The following is a 22,477-nucleotide window of genomic DNA, read 5'->3' as shown; positions in this document are numbered from 1 at the left end:
AGAGGTGACCTTAGTTAAAACACATAGCGCTAAGTAGGGGAGCAAACATATTAAGAACAGTATGCCATATACGCCAGGTCCCTTGAAACATATGCTGTGCAGATATTTCTTCCCTGCAGTGACTGTGTCAAGCTGCAAGGATGAACTGGCTTCCGGCACCTTAATAGTTGTAATAATCTCAGATCAATTCCTCTGTCCCAGACAAGTGGGCTCCTCTCTCCCGGGGAGACGTTAGTACCTCCATTTATCTAAAAAATCCAGGTGTGAAGTTATTACATGGGTTTGTTAGCTAGGTACTTGGGGATTTCATCTCACACTCCCTGCTCCATTCCTCCTTGTAAGGTAAAAAGGAAGTAGGAGTTACTATCTGTTGTTTGGCCACTGAGTTTCTCTTTTCTGGCCTGGTGGTGTTGTGGCCACCTTTTCAGGAGGCAGAAAGCCATCACTGTGATCAGCCTATTTGTCCTTCCCTAGGGAAAGCCATTTGGACTTTAAACCCAAACTACCTATCCAACGGTACCCTGGCTGCCCCAGGGGTGGTACTGCCAGATGTGGACGAAGATGGCGTTCGAGATCTTGTGGTTCTGGCTGTTGGGGAATCACAGGTATGCTGTATAAAATGGTCCTAGTGTTTCCTGCAGGGAGCACTTTAACTTTAGTTAGTTCCTAGTATTGTTGTTATAAATGCTGCTTGAAACCTCTTATTACAAGGGCTTAGCTTTAAATAAATTTGTTTTGTGAGATTGAATGGATAAATTACCATTATGAACCCATTTCCCTGGCGGTCTCATTATGGTTCCACTAACTATGCAGCCAGAGAGATCTGTGTGTGAATTCTGAATAATTATCACTTTGTAGCTTTGTGGCCTTGTTATAGACATACTATGGTGATGTTATTATTTTTACAGTCTATGGCCAAATCAGATTTGGTTCGTATTGTCTCCAATCAAACCCATGACCTTGATAGGAATGACGAATAGTATTGGGACAAAAGCAGAGTGCTGTGACATTCCACTAAAACCTCCCTCTGCATTGTCACTGACTCCTCCTCTGGTACACTGAAAATCACTTGTCTTTATCTTATGCATAAGAACTCAGGATGATAAACTTTGTCGAAAGCTTTACTGAGGTCAGGATATTGATACAGTCCTCATATTTCCCAACCAGTGACTCTCACCAAAAGAAAATCCTCTAGAGTAGGGGTTAGCAAACTATTGCCTGCAGGCCAGATGTGGCCCATTGCTGTTTTTTTTGTAAATAAAGTTTTATTGGCACACATGTATTTATTATCTATGGCCACTTTCACACTGTAGTGGTAGAGTAGTTACTACAGAAACCATTTGGCTTGCAAAACCTAAAGTATTTACCATCTGGCCTTTCACAGAAAGTTTGCCCATCTTTGTTTGAGAGTAAGGTTGAGAGTGGCCAGGCCAGGTATGTGATGTTATGATGGGGGATCAGTGTCTGCATTGATTTTTGCTGGGACCAAATATTACTGGGGATTTCTGGGTATGAGAGCAGAGACCAGGGGTCAGCTGTCGTGTGTTTAGCTCTGAGCTAGAATTCTGGTCTCAAGAGACTGTTCATCAGCCAAAACTGCACTTCAGAGAAATTGCTTGAGCTACCGTCAGGATGCCCTTTGTGGGTGTCTAACATTTGCCTCTCTTTCTTCCAGGGAATAAAGTAAAGCAGTTGGGCTTGGTGTTTTCCAATTTTGGAAAGTGTTTCTGAATCCTTAGCTAACAATGAAGTGATGATTATGTGGAGAAACTATGATGGGGAAACAGTAGGGCTTCTGTTGACTGGACCCCCTTCTTTCAATTCTTCAGCCAGATGTGTGCTTTCTGCTCGTGTCTGGCCGGACAGGGAGTCCAGTGGGCCGGCCTGTGAAGTACAACATCGTGGGAGAGGGGAATCTGATTGGTCCTCAGGTCTACATCACCTCCAATGGGGCTGTCTACATCCTCTTTGGCTTTGGTAAGAAGCAAGGCTGGTTTTTGCTACTGTTCCCCATGGATGTAGGTGATTAGGCTTCTTTTGTGAGACTGGTGAAAGCTGGGGAATTGCTGACACCAGCCCTTTCATCACCTCCTATAGTAGGGAGTGCTCACTGCCCCGCCTGTTGTAGGTCATTCACTCTGTTCCCTCTTTGCTGCCTTCTCCAAAGAGAAGACTCTTTGTCCAGCATCTATATAATCATTCCCGGTTCACTCCTTGTTGGACCAGTCTGGGCGGGCTATGGTAGACCCATCTCATCAGGCTCTAAGTCTCTCTCAGATCCTCATCCTGGGGGAGGCCTATTAAATTCAACTTCTCAGTGTTGGCTCTTCCTGTGGAAAGTGTTTCTGAATCCTTAGCTAACAATGAAGTGATGATTATGTGGAGAAACTATGATGGGGAAACAGTAGGGCTTCTGTTGACTGGACCCCCTTCTTTCAATTCTTCAGCCAGATGTGTGCTTTCTGCTCGTGTCTGGCCGGACAGGGAGTCCAGTGGGCCGGCCTGTGAAGTACAACATCGTGGGAGAGGGGAATCTGATTGGTCCTCAGGTCTACATCACCTCCAATGGGGCTGTCTACATCCTCTTTGGCTTTGGTAAGAAGCAAGGCTGGTTTTTGCTACTGTTCCCCATGGATGTAGGTGATTAGGCTTCTTTTGTGAGACTGGTGAAAGCTGGGGAATTGCTGACACCAGCCCTTTCATCACCTCCTATAGCAGGGAGTGCTCACTGCCCCGCCTATTGTAGGTCATTCACTCTGCTCCCCCTTTGCTGCCGTCTCCAAAGAGAAGACTGTTTGTCCAGCATCTATATAATCATTCCCAGTTCACTCCTTGTTGGACCAGTCTGGGCGGGCTATGGTAGACCCATCTCATCAGGCTCTAAGTCTCTCTCAGATCCTCATCCTGGGGGAGGCCTATTAAATTCAACTTCTCAGTGTTGGCTCTTCCTGTGGTGCTAGGAAATATCCAAGCTGTCGCCCTGCGGGACATTTTTGTTCAGGCCCAAAATCGAGACAGCTCACCACCTTCTCTGCAGATAGAAGAGCCAGAATGGGAGAAGCGAAGATCCATCAACCTGTCAGAACTCATTGACATTTACAGGTAGGACCTTGTCATTGAGCTTTCAAGCTCTCACGTGCCATGGAGTCTCTGAGTTTGGTTGGGCTGGTGAATATGTGGGCAGAGGTTTGGGGGGAAGCAGTGATAGCCTTAAGCTATTACCTTCTGTTCCGGTTACAGTGAGTGAGAAATTTTCTCGATAACATACTGTGTTGCTCTCTGTGAGTTAGTGACTATGATGTGTGACCCCTTTGCACGTAGGTTGGAAAGAAGGATATTGGTTTAGGTTTTGAGTCGGGGTGAGGCTGGGGAACTTTAACTTAGGGGGATAGGTTTATTTAAATAAAATAACTGTCAAACTGCTGAAATATCTACCCTCCTTTTCCTGTATTTTTCTCTTAGTTGAAGAATCATTTTGGCAGAAGCAGGAATAGCATGCATGAAATCTTTTTTTTGCGTAGGTTGGAAAGAAGGATATTGGTTTAGGTTTTGAGTCGGGGTGAGGCTGGGGAACTTTAACTTAGGGGGATAGGTTTATTTAAATAAAATAACTGTCAAACTGCTGAAATATCTACCCTCCTTTTCCTGTATTTTTCTCTTAGTTGAAGAATCATTTTGGCAGAAGCAGGAATAGCATGCATGAAATATTTTATTTTTGTTTCCTTCTTAACTAAAAGCATGTAGTTTGTTTGTCATATGCAGTGGATTTTACCCATTTAGTAATAATTGTCTTCATTCTTTGATACTGGGAGTTTTCAATAATTTTTTGAGGCAGTGTCCTATTGTTCCAGTGAATTTGACAGATGTTAAATTAAATGGTCCCACTTGTACAGAGAAAGAAATAATGTGATGCTGTGTGTATTTACTGGAAGTCGCTGTCCACGCTTAGTGGCAATTTCAGGACTCCTGCCCAGATCCGCACCTCCCTTCCCTGCCGCTCTCTTTGGCTCTGTTTTCTTTCCCAGAGTGTCCAACGTGAGTGGTGTGTGGCACCTCTGTGAGTTCCTTATGAACTTGCGTGGATTTTCTAGGGATTCTTGGTTTCTAAAGGTAGGAAAATGAGAGTTCACTGAACGGCAGACTTCACCTAATGGTGGGCGATGAATATAGAAGTTATATAAACCTGTGTACCAAGAGAAAAGGTCAGAACAAGTGGGTCAGGAGCCTCATCTAATCCAGAGACTGACTGTCGGGGTCTTGGTGATTCAGCGACGGTGTTGAGCTGCTCCAGATGGTAAAGGCACCGGATTCCAACTGCAGCAACCTCCTGATCACAACCGGACAGGCCCTCGTCCTGCTTCGGGGGCAGAACCTCACACCACACTGGACCCTGAGTCTCCAGGGCCTACACAGGTTGGCAGTGCGCTCCTTCTCACGTTTGCTGCTTTGAACCACTTCCCAGAACAATTGTTTGATATCTGGGGCTGATGCAGGAGAAGGGAGGGAAGGAGGTCCTTGTTTTTCTTGTTTTCTTACTCACCGTTGCTCTCATACCTTGTTCTCATTTGTAGCCAGCCCACTCCTGGGTATTTCACTGACGATCAGACGTTAGACTTCCTCCTGCAGATACAGGATGGAGTCGGGATGAAAAAGGTAAATCCCTGGGACTGAAATCAATCAGAACACATATAAAGTATATACGTTGTGTGCAGCTCTGTGCTAGGCACTGGGAGAAATAAAGAGAACCTAAAATAGGTTCCTTCCTTCAAAGAACTCAAAGTCTAGCTGAATGGATAAAGTGAAAACTCACAACTCGGTGCTAAAGTCTGTAGCATCGGAAGCTTTTCTGGCTAACCTTCCTCCTGCACAGGAGACCTTCTCGTGGATTCCTCACTTACAGCGAGGCAGTAGGAGCCGTCTCACGTGGGGGAAGGCAGGCGTAAATAAATGTAATACTTCCGTGCATCCAATGTACACCTAAGATTTCAGAGAAGGCAGGATGTCTGTGGGGGCTGGGTTGTTATGGAGGACTTTATAGAAGAGGGAAGGATGAGCAGGGACTTGAAAGTTGAAGTGTATCCTGTGAGAGGGTGGATGGGGAAGCATGCCAGGCCAGGAACACCAAGACCAGAGAGGCCCAGCGACAGAAAGGCATGGCATGTCCCGAGGACACGGGATAGTTCTTTCTCATTTTACGTGAGATTGCGTAACGTGAGGATATAACGATTGGATAGGCAGTTTTCATTTCTTGAACATTAGAAGCAGAACAAGAGTTTTCATGTTTTCCTTTTGATAATTGACCTAGCTTTTTGGTTTATCTTCACTGTAAAATAGGGATCTATATATTGCACACGGTTCCCTGAGAGCGAATTCAACACACACTCAATCATCACCTCTAAAGGGTGCCCAATTCTGTGCTGGATACGCAGATGATGTGCTGGAGAACACAGCGTGAATGAAGGCCAGGCCACTGTCTGTAACTCATAGTCAGTGGGGTGCTGTTCGCACACAGCTCTGCCACGTTGTGCTGTAATGGAGGCTCCACTGCCGCGGGGACATGGAGAGCAGATGAGTGAAGGAGTCAAGAGATGCTTCATGGTGGTGGGGGGTTGGATGTGCAGAACCATGGGGGCAGAGAAGAGGTTTGCTGGATGGATGGATAAGGATGGGCTGAGGGTTCTCGCCAGAGAGGTCGGGATACAGTCAGCTGATGGAGGGTGTTGAAAGCAAAGCTGAAAAATTTGGGTGAGGTGTGGACACAGTAGGGTTTTTCGGTCACGAGCAGAGGACAGATCCGATGATCAAGTGTCACTTCAGGGAGAGCCTTCCGGAAGCAATGTCTGATTGTCTTTCAAAGGAACTTCAGGTAGAGATTGGAATGTTCATTGGCATTCCTGGCAGGATTGAGGGAGAGGGTATATAGAGTAGGTTGGTTAAGACCTGGGTTTTAATCCTGGCTCCATTGTTTATTGGTGACCTTGGGCCATTTACATAATTTTTGCCTAGGTACAGTTTCTGCATCTGTAAAATGGGTAACAACACTGCCTACTACTTCATAGGGTCATCGTGGCAGCTAAATGAAATAGTACGCATGACTGGATAAAATTGTTCAGTGCTGTGTCTCTAGACTTCTTTTCTTCCCAAGACTATCAAAGGGAATCTTGAACTGTGAGCCCATTTTCCTGTCTGCTCACTCAGAGGAGTTTGTCTTCCCAGGACCTACGTGAGGCTGAGTCTGAGCATGGGCGGAGAAGGGCAGGACCCTAGAGACTGGAAGAATAGGGAAGTGATGGTAGAAAGAGGTGTATGTAGTCTTTTCCCCACACTGAGGAACAGAGACACTGAGGAGACAGGGCGAAAGACACTGGGCTAGAGGTAGACGGGGGAGTTTTGGCAGGTGACAGGCTCTGGAACTGTTGGGTGCGAGGTGTTTGTGGGGAAAGGAGCTAGAAATGCTGCCAGGGATTATGGATTCAGTTTCTAAAATTATCCTGTGAGAGATGCAGCTAAGGAGTGCGTTTTCTCTTAATTTATTTTTCGCTTGTTTGGACTGTGCTCTTTTAAATGTGAGACTACCCTGGGGCTGAGCTACACATGCCACGGAAGCTCTCAGCACAGCGCACAGGACATGGCGTTCACTACATCATTGTTCTGAAGCGTTGCTGCCGCTGCAGGAGGGAAGGAGCAGGATGGAGCGAGGCTGTTGGCGTCTGTTTCAGTTTGTTAATAAATGTTATTTGAGTGTGTGTGTGTGTGTGTGTGTGTGTGTGTGTGTGTGTGTGTTCCCTGGGCCTGCTGCCCTTCTGAGGACGGGCTCTCCTCACTGTCTTCTCTCTCACAGATGATGGTGGTGGATGGGGACTCTGGCTCTGTTATTTGGAATTACACTGCTCCATGTCACTTGAAAAGAACACCAACCACCTCAGCAGTTACTTCAGACCAGAAGTCTGTCTTCCTCTTTTGGGCTGAAGGGCTGCCAGCTGCACCTTCCAATTCCGTGAGTGAGCCAGGGAGGGTCCCTCTGTCACTTTGTCGGATGGTGGCCGCTCTGTGGGGCTGGCTGGGTCTGAAGGTGTCGTTAGACCAGCCACACCTCCAGGTGGTTGTGGGTAGAACAAAGCAGCCTTCGAGTGGGCAGAGCAGGAGCCTGCTGCCTTCTGAGCTCTGCTTCCTGCCTTTGCCTTCCAGCCATGCCGTGGGGCAGCCAACCACAGCCCCTTGGCTGCTGCTACAGCAGAGGGGCCCTGCTTGGCTGAAGTGAGAGTTCACTTGGGGAGAGTGTGGGAGAGAAGATCTGATACATAGAAGGCGGATTTTAGAACGTCTTACGTGCTGTATTGTGGTATTTTGTTGCTGAGTCAGGCAGAATAAGAGGTGCTGCTGAGTTTTTAGGGAAACCCACCTTGATTTCATTCAACACATGTTGACCAGTACCTAGTCTGTGCCAGGTACCACGTTCTCTGTATGGACCTCAGGATACACTGGAAACAGTGCTGAACCTCTAGAGAAGAGAGATGGTCCCCAGTGATGGGGGCACGCAGAGACCGAAGGAGGAAGAGCCCTGAGCTCACCAACTGTGTGCTATCAGACAAGTCAGTTAACTTCTCTGAGCTTCGAGCTCTTTATCCGTGAATGATGGTGCTAATATATTCCCTCTTATCGAGGATCAGATTGACTTAATATCTAGATTATAGTCTTAACTCTGTTATTCCCTAACATGTGACATGGGCAGCTTACCTAACATCTTAACTTTTGGGGTTTTCTCATGTAATAAAATGAGGGGTTTGGACCAGATGACTCAGATGTAAGCATCTGAAAAGAATAAAGGCGCATGTTCCAAATGTGGAAATAGAAAACAGAGAGAATTTCAGATGGAAGCGAAAAGGAGATTCATTTCGTCTGGGAAGATTAGAGAGTTTTTCATGGAAGAGGTGGCATTCAAGTCGGGTTCCTAAGGGCACACAGTGTTCTAACAGGAGGAAAGGAGCTGGGTAGGGGAGTTAGTCTGAGGGAAGCGGGGTAAGATGGGCAGAGGTTAGATAGAGCAAAGTGCAGCATGTGTTTAGGTAGTCACCAGACATTCTCGAAGCATGGGGTGGGCAGGTAAGTCATTGTAGGAGGAGGCTGGAAACGGCAGATTTGGATTAAATGGTGTAAGACCTTGGTTTTCATGCCAAGGAATTTGGGCCTGTGCTGTAGGTGGTGAGGAAGGAGTTTGGCTGTTCTCTTGTCCTGGTAGCTAAGCCAGAGATCTGCCCCATCATGCCTGGGACCTAAGGGTGTGTGGAAAAGCCCTCTTCCGCTCTGTGAGCGTGTGGTGGGAGTGCGGTGGCTGCTGGCCTCCAGCCCACACTTCTCCTCAGTGGACTCCTTCCTGTGCTGACAATATAGAAGCAGGGGGGATAGTCATTTTTCAGGGTTTCACTTCCTCCTCGAGGGGAGACCCAAGAGGATCCCAGGAAAGGGGTGGTGCTCCCGGGGAGCTCAGTAGAGCAGCCACGGCATTTCTGTGCTGTAGCCACTGCGTGGCTGCACCGCATGCTCCTGCCGGAGATCATCCCTGCACAGCAGTTACTCTGCTACAGGAAGTTCCAGTGTGCATTTATCCTGCCACAGGGAGCTTGGAGACTGGCACTCAGGCCTTGGAATTTTTGTTTTATAATCAATGACTTGCTCTGTCTGGTCAGCCTTCTCTTCATTTCTGTAAATAAGATTTTTGTGACTCATATCCTGACACTTGCAATTGGCTTTACTATCCAATGAGAGGAAATGTTGTTGGCACACTATGTTTCATACGTAGATAATCGCTGTCTGCACACATCCCCACCTGCTGCAGGGGATGAACCAGCACCCGAATGCTCCCGGAGGTGGAGACCGTGAGGTCTCTACCTCAGATTTCTGTCCCGGGGCATGTGCATTACCTTTCTTCCTTTTGCTTTTCTTAAAAGGGAGAAAGCATTTTCTAACCACAGTGGTTTGAAGAAGTTAGTGATTAGTTAGTATTTTGAGCTCTTTGGAACATGTCTCATATGTCTGTGAGTTTCTCTCTCCTTGTAGTTGGGATCAGGTCTTAGCATCTGAGAGAAATGAGTAACCTCACCGTCTCCTCTGAGGACCGTCACGTGTGGGAATGCAGAATTACTTTTCCTTTCCCTTTTTGCTCCTCATTGTCAGGATGTCATCCTAGGAACTGAGCCACCCAGCCTTCACCACCTTTACCTCCTGCACCCGGAGTTCCCCTCAATTCTTCTGGATCTGGCCAATGCCACGGGCACAGTAACGGCTGCAGAGGGTCAGTCCCGGCGACGGTGGGAGTCTGTGTACACAGAGAGGGGAGCGGATGTGCTGCTGCGTGTGAGAAGACCGGGTCCCCAAGGGAAGGATGTGTGCTTTCAGAGGGGGGGTGCTGAGCCACTGGTTTTCCTTGGTGTCCGTGGTGTCCAGGGCCATTGCTGGAGCGTTCCCTTTGGGAAGTGCACCAGGCTCACAGGGTGAGGACCCACCTCCTCTGCATCTGCTGCAAGCTGAGGAGGAAGTGCGGTGCCATCCCCAGAGGGCTCTCAGTGGTGGGGATTCATGCAGCCACTCACTCAGCAGATGTTTATTGATTCACCCGTTGTATGCCAGGCACTACACCAGGGGCCGTGAGCACAATAAGAGTAGTTTCTTGACCCTCGAGGCGCTCAGGACTTAGAAAGAATTAACTGGAGGGATAGGATGGAGGTAGACTGTTTTCTCAGGGCATGGGTTTAGGATCAGTGGAGACTCCTTTGACTAGTAAAAGGGAACATGCCCATTGCCTAGAAATGGCAGCCAGAAGAAAAAGCAAAGGGAAAAAGACCACTCGTCACGACTGTTAACATTTGGGAAGTGTTTATATATGTATCTAAATAGTATTATATAGCAAAATTGGAGTCATATATTAGGGACCTTTAACTCCAGAAACGGAGCCCTGAAAACCCAGCCACTGCTACCTGCTAGTCTGGAGGTGTCTGATGGTCTCGCCCCAGCGGTTCCTTCCCCAGGCTGGCCTCAGGGAATCTGTTCCTGCTGGGGGTGGACGGGGAAGACCAGGCTGGTCACGTTCCTTACGTCTTTCCATATTCTCTTGCCCTTCAAAGACTTGCTTTCTCCTTAGAAACTTATTTGCCTTAAGGTCGAAGTTAATGCATTCTGAACTTACTGGGATACATTGGGAACTTGCAGACACCTCTCCACGGGATTTGTGTGTGGTAGGGGGCCAAGTAGGGAGCTGTCAGCTTACAAAATCCTGCAATTTGATCTAAATGAGCGATTTTTTTAATATTAGCATAAAATACTGTTAGTGCACATTTAATAATGGTAATCAAGAATCAAGACCATTTTTATTACAACACATATTTTAAAGATGAGGCGAAATAAACACTGGCTAGGTAATAGCTTATATGATCATGTGCTGACAATCTAGGAATTCTCAGAGTTTCTAGCTTGTTGTGCTCACTTTTCTACCAAATTGGCACCATAGTTGGTATAGCCTCTCGTTTCCTGATTTGGGGCTTTCTTAGAAGCAGCTGAAGAGAAACTATGGTACAGTTCAGCGACCTTCCCGAGTAGCTGGCTGTGCGGGTCACAGCAGCCCGAGCCGTTGGTCCTGTGGCGAGATGTTTCAGAGCCTCATTAAAAATGTGTGGGTCCCCATGAATCCCTACTACCCCCAGGTTTACCAGGAGATCTGGGTGAGGATGGGCTGATGGGCCTCATCGTGTACAAGATCAGGAGTGGGGATGAAAAAGCTAAAACGCTGAAAGGTTCAAGTCCCCCGCCTGCTCAAGGTCATCACTAGCAGTTGAGCCGAGTGCGCAGTGGTGGAGCATCAGCTCGCATACACCTTGGCTGTTAGATGGGGACGAGGGACACGCCGTATCTAGAAGTGCCCTTTCCTTGCTGGCATGAATAAACATACTGTGAGACAAAAAAAAAAAAAAAAAAGAGAGAGAGAGAGAAAAACTATGGTACAAAAGCTGAGAAGAATGTGTTGCTTTGCTGGCATCCAGCCCTTCGCCACTACACCCCACCGTTTAGCTCAGTGCCTTGCATCTATTAGGTGCTCAATAAACTTCTTGTATGAGTTACTGAAGGAGTAAATGAACGATTGAATCTGGTTGCTGAACCAAACCACTCTTCTGTTAGTGGAAGTCTCCTGTCCTTGTTAACTGCTCTTGTTTTTGTCCTTCCTCAGTTGGAATTAACGACCTCTGGAAAGATGCCTTTTATGTTACCAGGACAACAGGGCCAAGCTCCAAAGGCCATCCAGCACCCCTGGTGGTCAGCAAGCTTAGTCTGCGGTGGGCACTGATGGAGGGCCAAATGGTCCAGCTCAAGGAGACCACCCCCAAAATTGGCCGTGGGGAGCTGCGACGATTCCTCTCTAGGATCAAGTTTGTTGATTCTCCCTTGCAGGTGAATAGCTTCTGACACAAATATTTGGTTACTATTGAGGGTTTAGGACAAATTCTACCAGCTTCAACAGTGCTCTTTAGAAAAGAGAGAGAATGGGAGCCTCTTGAGTAGCTGGGTGTCAAGAACCAGTTGTTTCAGACCAGTGTTATTCTCTAAGGGTGCTTCATTACCACTGAGAAATGATGCTCAGTTCTTTTCAGAGGGAGATGGTACCACCTCCCTTAGGGGACATTGGTGGGGCCATAGTTTTTATTGTCCCAGTGACCAAGGGGGTTGGATACTACTGGTGTTTTCTGGGTAGAGGCTAGTGATGCTGACATGCTGGGCTTGTGGCAGTTACATAGAATTTACCTTGCTCAAATGCTAAAACCCTCATCTGTGGTCTAGTTCAATATTGAAGAGCTTATCATGGAAAAAAGAGCAAGTCTCTGGGTCTTATGGAGAGACACTTATGAGCAGTTGGAGCTGCACAGAAGGACAGGAAAATAGAGGAGTATTCTGACCTTTAGGTTTCCTCCATTTCTGTAGCATGAAGAAAATTCCAGCCACTGATACTTGCACCTTTTCCCTAGATCTAGTCGGATGCAGCCTTTAGTTTAAGAAGAAGTGAGCAGAACGGATGCTGTTTCTCTCCTGTCAGTATAAAATCAGTGCTTTGGAGAGAAGGAAGACGACTTCAACCTCCTCTCGCCACCTCTGCGTGGTGGTGGCAGAGCACTCTGGAAGGCACGTTGGAGTTCTTCAGTAACGGCACGAACCATGTGGTCGGGGTGTTTCACCTACTTTTTCAGCCTGTGCATTAACCCCCCACCTCTAGGCACTCTGTGTGGATAATTTGGAAATGTGAATCTAATAATTGTTTTGGTTTTTGTATGTCTAACTTATAAACTCTTGCTGGGAGATTCCAGGGAAGTTCCTCACTGGAGCATTTTGTTTTGCATCACGCCATGTGTGTGTGGTTTTCAGCTATGTCCTAAGCTCCAGGGACTCAGTTTCTTGTCCTGAAATACATCTGGTTTGTTTGGTCATCTTGAGGCTCCCAGAGGCCTGCCTCTGCTGGTCAGGGCCACTCATCATTCCTCTCCTCATACTTTCCCCACCTGTTCCTCGGCTTTTTCCCAACCTCAGCAGAGTGAGAAAGACTGATAGCGGGAGCCAGGGTGAGCCACCCTACATTCACCTCTTCCTATGTATCCTGTCTCCTCACACTTCCCACGTCTATGTATTGACCGACCATAGAACCACCATATTCCCATCAGAAGGGGAGCAATGATGAGGTCCACATGTTACCCTGTGGTTTTAATTGTTCTGCCAGTCCTCATCCTTTTTACTGCAGTAACGTTGAAAGTGCTTATGTGTATGCTGTCCTCAACATCGAGGAAAACTGAAGTCGGGAACAACTGAGGCAGATCCGCTCCTCTCTGCTTCATCTCTACTCTGCTTCCTTAGCATTTCCTCCTTACCGCTTCTCTTTTGCTCTCCTTTATTCAGGGATATTTTTGCTTTGCTTGCATGAGAGCAGAGCTGTTTCTGGACCTTTCCTCTTGCTCCCGAGCCCAGGATGCATCTCTTTTGCCCTGCACACCTCTTTTCTGGTAGAATCTTTGAAGCATTGTATTTTGAGAAAAACTCCTATGTAAATACTGTAACTTTTATAATTGGTTAAGTTCTTTAGAATTTTCTCCAGTGATTCTCCCTTCTTCTACTAAGTTCTCTCCTAAACTTCTAGGTCATGTGTATTTAGCCGAGATCCCGTGTTAACTGGAGGAGAACTGCTTTTCCTCGTGAATAGTTTCGATAAGTCATCTCTGAGTGCCACTCGGGTTCTCTCTTTACTTGAGACCGTATTTTTTAACTTGTGTTAATAAAGGAATTCAGAATAGAGAGAGATTACAGAAAATTAGGGAGCCTACATTGATGGGATAGATAGTAACTACCCCATTAGGCATTATGGCATCACAGAAGGTTGGTAGCAATAGCTCCCCTCAGGCATGTAGCCGGGCCTGAGGTTGGCCTTGCTATAGGTTTCTGGGCACCTTGCTGCCTTAAGTCTGTGAAAGCAAATTTGGTTTCAACACTTTGGAAGGCATGTGTTGGGGCATGAGTAGGTCAAGTTTATTACAAACTTGAGGGACCATTAACAGTGTACCCAGGAGTATGGGGATGACTCCAGATGTACTTCTAGGGTTTGAATCTACCTGGATAGAAGAGAGTAAGGTCTAGTAGAGAATTCTAAGACTCATTTATAGTTGACAGAATACCTAAAACTTGGGTGGTGGTCCTGCAGCCTGGGCTGAGGACCATGTGGGCCTCAGCCTGGTTCTCTATCCATGTTGAGGCCTTTAGGCAGGAGTAACATGTGAAGTTGTTTTCTGAGGACCTGGTTTAGGGGGATTGTTTTAGGTAGTTGTGCTGGGTGAATCCCAGAAACAATGTAAGAGGAAGCTAGAAAAACATAATGCCCCTAAATTCTTCATGGTGTGTTTGCAAATTAACATAGATTGTTTTTACTGTGATAAGTTTGACTCTCTTTGCTAAACATGGTACAAGCTCTAGGTTTCCTCTCCCTCTTGCAGCCAGTACAGGAGGTGTAAATGGTGGCAGAGATGGTGAAAGCTTCATCTGACCAGTATGGCTTCGGGTTTCTTGTTCAGTGTGTCTCTAAACAACTTTTCCTCTCAGGCAACCACCCACCCAGATTTCATTCTTCATTTCCAACATGGGGTTGCCGCAAGGCCAATGTGACAGTTCCCTAGAAATAGTACTGACTTCTGCAAGTGCAGGGGTCTTTCTCCTCCCAGTCTCTCCTCTTTCCTTCCCTTAGAAACCCTTTCCACCCCCCAGACGGTGTCTGCTGCCCTTGAATGTGAATTGCTGTCCTTATTGCCCATGTTAAAGAAGAGCCAGCTGGTGTGTTGTCAGGAAGTACTATTTAAAATGTGAACTGTTAGGTCAGTGGGGGAAAAAGGAGACATATGTAATACCTTCAACAATAAGGATTTAAAAATAAATAAATAAAATGTGAACTGTTACAGAACAAATAAATACCATGAATAGGAACATACTTGTGTGCCATTCTCATTCTTAACTATCAAGGATGGTTTGTTTTCCCCTGTGGATGGGTGAGAAGGTGGGGATCGAGAGAGGAGCACAGCCCGCAGCCTGTTCACTGGGGAATTCTCCTGTGTGTTTCTCCACTGGGGAGGCATAGTCCTGCCTCAGTAGCCTCAGTGGGCCATTTCTGGAAGTGGGCCTGTCCCTGCATGTGGTTGGAGCCTTCTCATCCACACTCATCTCCTACTGGCTTCTAGGATCATACTTAATTACACTTTCATTGGGTGTCCACTGTGTGGAGGCAGAGCATGTAAGAGGCAGTGTGAGGGACATCTACATGTCACAGCCCCTAGGATTGCCTTCGTTTCCTTCTGTGACTTCCAGGACATTCAAGTGCACCATGCATAATTGAGCCACAATCATCGACTGCTGATTTGCCCACCTCCATTCCTCCAAACCCCAGACAGATGACCAGATTGATAAGCCCCTAAAGGGCAAGAACTGCATTTTACTCCTCTTTTTTAAATCTCCATTGCTTAGCCCAGAACCCAGCTCATAACAAGCAATGAGTAAAGGAGAGAAAACGAATCTGAACGCGTGAGGTATAGACAGTGAAAGGAGATTGAGCTGTGAAGGGAAAGGGAGCAGTGGCACCCGGCACGCCCCACACAAACACTTTGTACTTGTACTTGGACATACCCTTGTCCTTAACCTCTAAAAACCATGCTCAAGAAACAGACTTCGGCTTAAGCACGTGTTGACAACAAGCATGTAAGGTGGGGCTCAGCCTGCTCTCCAAACCCACTTACTCCTAACACTATTCTACAGGGGACCCAGCCAGTTCTTGTAGCCCCTGGCTGGTGTCGTGTTGGAATTCCTGGTTGCGTAGCTCTGCGTAGAAGTCAACTCCTTCGGAGACAGGGCGGCTGGGCTGATTGTGGTTCTGGTGGTAGCTGGTCAGAGGGCCCCCGTGTGGGCTGCACTTGGCAGCGGTTGGAGGAAACACTGGTGATGGTGTGGCAGGCAACTCAGGTTTCCTTTGAAGCTCTTCCTGTGCTTGCACTTGAACTCCAGCACCAGCTTGGTGTACGTCTTGAAGGTGGTGACAGCTGATGCCATGCAGCAGGTGAAGGAAATTCAGGCTGTACTAGGAACAAACATACAAAAAAAAATTTACACGGAATCTTTCTTACAGGTTTGAAAGAAAAATGCCCTGATCTCTTCCTTACTAGTAAACTAGGCTGATGCCTCTTAGGGACTTAGGGACATGGCTGTGCTGTCTTCCACTGTGGAGCAGGAAAAGAACTGTGGGTAAAAGGACTTAATTTGGTCTGTCGTAGTAGGTTACACTCCGGATGTTTCATAGTAAAAGAGAATGACGCATATAGTATTAATACCTTAATCAATAAAGAAATTTTAAAAAAAGGCAGACAAGGAGTTGAGCGGATTCCTTTTCACGGAATTGATTACTTGTTAATACTGTGCTTGTTTATACGTGGTGTGCCTATTTTTTGTTTATAAACACACACACTTAGCGTTGTTGCCTACTGTTTCTCAAGCTGCAGTTACCCTTGTGTAATCTTCAAGACTCCATAGACCTGCACTGTAATACTTCCCTGCCCCCTTCTCCCTGACCCCTCCCCTCCCACACACACTCTGCTAAAGATTTTCCTTCTCTCGGATGCTGGAGTGATCATCGCTCCTCCCTCTTCCCTTGTTCTGAGCTTAGCAGTTTTAAGGGCCCTCAGGAAGCACTTACTACAAATTTGGATGTATTAACAGGTTGCACTAAGTGGAATTTGCCTATTATGAAAACAATTTGGTTCTCGACTTTAGGGAGTTTATAATGGATGGAAGAGATGCTAGAGATGAAGGGAAGCTGGATGGATTCAACAAAGAAGAAAAGACATCAGGGAAGTTTATCAGACACGGCTCTAAAAACTTGGAAAGTCAAATCCTAAATCTCCCTGTGATTCTGGGTGGCCCAGGAAACAGGAAGTTGTGTGAGGTTAGTGAGAGATTTCATGAGTCCAAGGGATGGTTAAAGCCAGGCCACATGCTGGTACTACGTGTTCCTGTCTGCAGCCTCTGGTGGTGGCCCCCATGATGTATTCACAAGTCTTCCAGGCAACTGCCAACGGGTCCAGAAGACTGGAGGCCACATGCTTGGAATTATGGGTGGACAAAGTAGACTCAGGCTGGGGAGGCTTCTGATGGGAGTTTTGCAGTCTGAGCTCTATAGTAAGGCCAGCAATGGCTTGGAGACAGGCAAAGATGAGAAACAATGAGTCTGGGAAATGAGCTAAACTGATACGGTGGCTGGAGAAGTAGACCAAAGACCCAGCCTGAATCAAATAGCATGTATTATGCAGCGAGAAAAGGGATAGGATCTTGTAACGACATGTGGAGCTTTCCATATTGCCTTCTTTAGAAACTCGAGCTGGCGCTGCATCTTTTCAGCACTGTTAAAGTCCATAGCACTATCCAAATAGTTACCGTCAGTTCAGGTTGCCCCTGTGCCAGAATCGAGCATGTGCTTCAAGTGAGGAACTCTTAAGCAAAGGGGATGTTTACCTTGACTATATTTGTTTTGTCATGGTTTTCTAAGGCTTAGAGAATGACTGTAGGGGAAGTTTTATTTCTAACACAGTTTGGTGGAATCAGAATGGAGGTAGGAAGAAGTTAGTCTTCATTACAGGAGAAGAGTAAGCCATTCACAGGGAATAGAATTCAATCCAAATTTCAAGGCCAATTGACCATTTCTCGGTCCTCTAATACCTCAAGTCATAAAAAATATAAAACATAGAGCATCATTTCTATAAGCCATACACAATCAGTCTTGTTTCCCAAGGGCAACATACTTATCAGGTAAAGAAGCAATTGCAACAGTTGTACCAGCAGAAAAACTGGGCAAGACAACAGCCTCACAAAACAAACTAGAACCCTCTCTGTACCTGTTCAGAAGGTGGGGGAAGAATGGGTGTGGCCTGATGGTCTAGCCTTCTGTTTGATTGACAGTCTTCTGGGATGAGAGGTGAAGAGAAGGTAGAAGAACACAAAGCAAGTGTCTATGTGAGGGAAGCAAATCTAATGAAAGTTGGCTGGGGGAGGGGCCAAAGGTTCAGGAGATGATGGTAAGCACTTCCTAGAACAGTGATGGCGAACCTATGACACGCGTGTCAGAGGTGACACGCGAACTCATTTTTTTGGTTGATTTTTCTTTGTTAAATGGCATTTAAATATGTAAAATAAATATCAAAAATTTAAGTCTTTGTTTTACTATGGTTGCAAATATCAAAAAATTTCTATATGTGACAAGGCACCAGAGTTAAGTTAGGGTTTTTCAAAATGCTGACATGCCGAGCTCAAAAGGTTTGCCATCACTGTCCTAGAAGGTCCACCCATAATTCCAAGCATGTGGCCTCCAATCTTCTGGACCCAAGTTGGCAGTTGCCTGGAAGACTTGTGAGTACATCATGCGGGCCACCATCCCCAGAAGGCCTACAGAGGGAGCAGGAAGGCAGCACCTTTAGAGAAAGGCTGACATTGCCATCTACAGGGAACTAGACTTCAGAGCAACCTTCTCATTGTGTATCAGGTGCAGCCACAGGTCCGGGAAGACGAATCTGTCAGGGAGACTCCCTGAATGCAGGGGGACTTTCTGCATCAGGCTGCCCCAGACTTTAGAGCTATGGAGAACGGCTGAGTCAATGCTGCACTCAGGGTTACGTTCCCCTTGATTTCTCTCCACCCATACCCCCAATGTGAGCTTTATTCTTGATCTGATATATGCATCTCTTACTTCAGCCAACAGTCTTGAAAAGCTCTGTGTGTCACAATGGAAAAGTAAACCAAGCTAATTTACACATCGAGGCATTTGCAAAGAAAAAGAACCTAGGGATAAACCATTTCACAAAGTACGTCATGACCTAAGATGACATTTCACATGTTATCTCAATTTAAGATGGAAAACGCTTGCAATGTACCTCATACCTCTTCCCTCCCACACACACCCCGCCCAAGGTTCCTCTTTCCTCTCCTCAGGGCAGAGACCAGCCAGCCAGTTAGTGCTTCAGAGGGCGCAGAGGACACCCACCCTCTCCAGCCTTGGGGGCGCTCACCTGACATGACAGAGGAGATAGCAGCCAAGGCTCTCTCAGCTTGAGCCCACAGCCAGGGTTCCCGGTGAACAGCAAGTCCGTTAATAGGAGGAGGAAACCGATGAGTTCAAGTCTGATGCAGGCAAACTGGGCTCCCAGTAATAGCCATAGGATCTCTGTCGGAAAGCAGAGGAAGAGGCACCCTTACCCTGCCCGTTAAATAACTGGACGGTGAACCATCAGATGGGAAATTTGGTGGTGCCTATTGAAAGAGAAAAGCCTTGCAGCATCAGAGAAGGGGAGGGTGAGACAAAGCTGAAACCAGCTGGGAACATTCCTTAATTTGGGGTTCTTTTTCTAGCACCCCACAGCTCTCACTCTACTCGGTCCCCAACATATAATCAAGTAAAATTGATTGGCTGTAAATACTGTTAGAGAGATTTGAGAAGTCATTGAAATCTTGCAGTAATAGGCTTTGCTATTTATCATTGTTTTTTCTCTTTTCTTAATTTTGGACAGCCAGTTTTGTTTCTCCCCTCCCTCCAGGCCTCCCCTTTTCCTTCTATTTTACACAGACACAAAAATATTATTGGAGAAAAAAAGGAAAAACCTAAGCTTTTCAACATGGTTACTTGGCAACAGGAGTAGGTCAGAGCTGTGGTTTTCTATGTGTGAACTTGATTTGTCCCTGCTGTTTCTTTCCTTGCATGCCTGCATGTGAATGAAAGGCAGCTCTAGAAGGAATCTGTGTCAGCCCTTGGGAGCTCAGAAGAAAAGAAAAGGGGGAGATCACGGTACGATTTGGATCCAGAGAAGCCCCAAAACTCAATGGCAACTAAATTTGTTATCAAACCCACATACTTGCCACAAGCCCCAAGGGAGGGTGGGGGAGGAAAGCCTTCTCCATTAACCGCTTCCCTCCATATCGGAGAGTGGGGTGATGTAGGCGTTGCAACGTGGCATATTCCAGTAGTCCTTTCTCACCTCTCTTGGTTGATGGTGTGAGTTCAAGGGAACGTCGGCATTTCTTCCCTGAAACAGACAAGGGTCAGTTTCTTGGAGGTGCTTCCTTGGACAGTTGGGAGGAAATCTGTCCCCAGTCCCATACCCAACACCACTCCATTTGTTCTGACGCAGTGCCTGCCCAGCAGACAGTAGGCAGGCAGTAAACGGCTCTTTGAAAGTAGTTAAGAATGCATGGACAAGAGTCACCCGAAATTAATTTCTCAATTCCTGATAATGAAGATGACAATGTTACCCTGAGAGGGAAATGTTCTTGCTCCTGTTAATGACCCCAGGAAGAGTTAATGACTTCAGTGTTAACCCAGGCCATTTGCTGAGGTGGTCCCACTGGTCTGAATGGCTCTAAATTGTTTAGGGACTGGGGTTGGAGTGGTATTAAGTGGCACAATACACATTTATATTCCTCTTCTGGCTCCTTTTCCCCTTAGCCCAAGCCAGGAGAAGGAGAATATTGCAAATTGTCTGTGATTTGGGGCTTTAGAAAAGCTTCAGTACCAGGTGACATTTGAATGCTTTGAGCAGGAAGCAGGGAGGGTGATCTCGACCTAATTGCTCTAACCTGAGGACCAGGGATGAGGGTGCATGCTGACACCAGAGTCCTGACATCCTTATAGGGCCTAATTACTCTCTCTGAGCTTCAATTACCCTGCTTTCAACATTACAAGTAACTAGAGGCCAGGTGCACGAATTCGTGCACATTGAAAGGAAATTAATTAGAAGAAATATTTTAGTATTGCTATTCGCTCTTTCTCTATAATAAAAGTGTCAACCAAATTCACAATCGACAATGACAGATGGAAAGACATGCATTCAATTGGCACCAGCGATATATATATTTGCTTAATTAGACCTGCTTTCTGATTTAGCTAAACCTTTTCCAGCCCAGTGAGGCACCCCAACTTCTCTTTCAGGTAATTGTCAGCAACACAGCAGTAAATATCAACATGAAGCAGATTAGTCTTATAGATCATGCGGTAGAACAAAGGGTGAAATATTTAACTGTAGCAGTGTTTGACTATATTCTGTGCAGTGAGAAAACCTGAAGTCATTTTCAAGTTCCACCATTTCTTACTTCTTTTCAGTTGGGTCAAGTTTCTAAACTTTTTAAATCTCTGTTTTCCAGCTAATGAAAAGAAAATAGGATTCTACCTAGTCTCCTATCTACCTACTCCAGGACTTCTGTGAGGATCAAATGAGATGAGGCATGTGAAAACGCTTCATAGACATCTGATTAAAGTGTGAAATGTTTGCACCTGTCTCTAAAGCAAGTTGTGTCCTGGGCTGAAGAAACTCCAAGGAGGCTAGTCACTAGGGAGAGGAAGCTGGGCGTTGCTACGTGATATCATTACCCGGTGCCCACAGCCACATTTTTTGGGCTGGGCTGGGCTGGGCTGTGGGCTGCATTTTGCACCATGGGGGTCTCGACAGCATTGGCTGCAATTTGATGGGCTGTTGCTCCAGGGTGGTGACGGGCCTGTGTCCCACTTGGGGGAAGCTGAGTGTTGCTTTGTCGGCACCAGGTCTGTAAATGGCCAGTGCCTGTCCCGGCAGCTCCTGCATTGATCATCTGCCCTCTGGTGGTCAGTGAGCATCATAGCGACCGGTCGAACAGCTTAGCATATTAGCCTTTTATATATATAGATACTTAGAATGAGAAAACCCTTTTTCAGGAGGGAGGGAAAGGAAGGGGCTTTAAGGGCGATCTACTCTGATCCATCTCATTGATGAGAAAATCGAGGCCCATAGAAATGAAGTTATCCCGATAAGGTCACAGCTGGGCAGAACAAGGCTGTTCCCGTAATATCATCTCTCCTTTTTTGTTTCTAAACAGCAACTTCAGTTTGCTAGAATGGAAATCCTTATACTGTTGAAAGTCTAAATGGAACCCTTTAAGGGTAATGCTACTTTAACCCAATGAGTCTACTAGACAGGCAGGAAGTGAAAAGCCAGATGGACTTTCATCCTTATTAAAAGGGGGTTCCCTAAAGAGAAAGCACACAGTACAGTGGTGGGAAATGCTGAGCTTGAGGGTGAGGCCGATGTGGTGTGGGAGAGGGCTATAAGATCCCATGGGGGGAAGGAGGTGGTCAGGCAGCTGGGGATGAGGAGTCTACCTGGTTCTTCCACAGTTTCCTCACAGGATAGCCGCATGCCACTCCGGAAGGTATGGCAGGAGAAGCGGTCATCCCCAGTCTCCCAGGTGCATTGCACCACCTCCTGGGATGATGTGCTGCTGCTGCCCCCATCCAAGGGCACTGGCAGCTCAAAGCACTTGGTTGCCAGACCTTCTCTGCACAGGGGCTTGGGCACCTTCTGTGTGTCCACAAACCAGGAGTTGCTGAGCAGGAATGCTGTGGAGAGGCCGAGTGATAGCAGGTTGAGGATGGCAGATAGGAATGTCCATTGGCCAGAGAAGACCTTCGGGAGCTCCATCTGTAACAGACAGACAAGGGGAGAGCCTGCTTTCAGACCCTCCTGGGAGATCTGGACACCCTTCCCTGCGGCTCCCTAAGCTCAGGCCCCTTTCCTCCAACCTGCCGGTGCCACCAGCCACTTTGAGTTTCCTCCAAAGAGCCGTGTGGAAGGTGGGCTTCAGCTGGCCTGGGGCAGACACCCTAGCGATGATGTTTATTTAAGCCGGACCGTATTATACTAAAATGCTTACTGAGGATGATCCGAGGAGGCATCAGAGAATACCTCAGTCAGAATGGGATGAAGCCACTGAGGCTAGGCTATAGATCAGGTTGGGAAAAAGAATTGGGAGCACTCTAAATGCTCTCGCTGGTCATCATTTTTGGTGTTGTCTGCAATGAAAGGTAACACTGCATTTAGTAGCACTGACTCGCTGAGATGTCTGTTAT

General features: G+C 46.7%; 2 protein-coding genes and 1 pseudogene across 2 annotated transcripts in view; 2 read left to right on the top strand and 1 right to left on the bottom strand.

Moving 5' to 3' along the window:
* Nucleotides 1–14,501, top strand: part of FAM234B (family with sequence similarity 234, member B) — a 26,783-nt gene extending 12,282 nt beyond the window's left edge. Inside the window, exons 4-13 of the mRNA XM_005866828.2 lie at nucleotides 202–230; nucleotides 475–605; nucleotides 1,830–1,977; nucleotides 2,961–3,102; nucleotides 4,270–4,413; nucleotides 4,572–4,653; nucleotides 6,842–6,997; nucleotides 9,175–9,292; nucleotides 11,219–11,439; nucleotides 12,012–14,501. Of these exons, the coding sequence (XP_005866890.1) occupies nucleotides 202–230; nucleotides 475–605; nucleotides 1,830–1,977; nucleotides 2,961–3,102; nucleotides 4,270–4,413; nucleotides 4,572–4,653; nucleotides 6,842–6,997; nucleotides 9,175–9,292; nucleotides 11,219–11,439; nucleotides 12,012–12,017 (1,177 nt within the window). The 3' untranslated portion in view covers nucleotides 12,018–14,501. The remainder of the gene's footprint in view (nucleotides 1–201; nucleotides 231–474; nucleotides 606–1,829; nucleotides 1,978–2,960; nucleotides 3,103–4,269; nucleotides 4,414–4,571; nucleotides 4,654–6,841; nucleotides 6,998–9,174; nucleotides 9,293–11,218; nucleotides 11,440–12,011) is intronic.
* Nucleotides 9,301–10,968, top strand: LOC102250422 (annotated as a pseudogene).
* Nucleotides 13,115–22,250, bottom strand: GSG1 (germ cell associated 1). The gene is given in 7 exon segments (XM_005866800.2): nucleotides 13,115–15,462; nucleotides 15,465–15,635; nucleotides 17,878–17,994; nucleotides 18,615–18,648; nucleotides 18,651–18,769; nucleotides 19,578–19,625; nucleotides 21,731–22,250. Coding segments are annotated over 7 exon segments (960 nt in total). The 5' UTR covers nucleotides 22,050–22,250; the 3' UTR covers nucleotides 13,115–15,310.
* Between the last annotated feature and the right edge of the window lie 227 nt (nucleotides 22,251–22,477).

Source organism: Myotis brandtii, unplaced genomic scaffold (genome assembly GCF_000412655.1).
Source record: "Myotis brandtii unplaced genomic scaffold, ASM41265v1 scaffold237, whole genome shotgun sequence".
In the NCBI taxonomy this organism is placed as follows: Eukaryota; Metazoa; Chordata; class Mammalia; order Chiroptera; family Vespertilionidae; genus Myotis; species Myotis brandtii.
The sequence above is the reverse complement of the archived record's forward strand: the minus strand, read 5'-3'. Positions and strand labels throughout refer to the sequence as shown.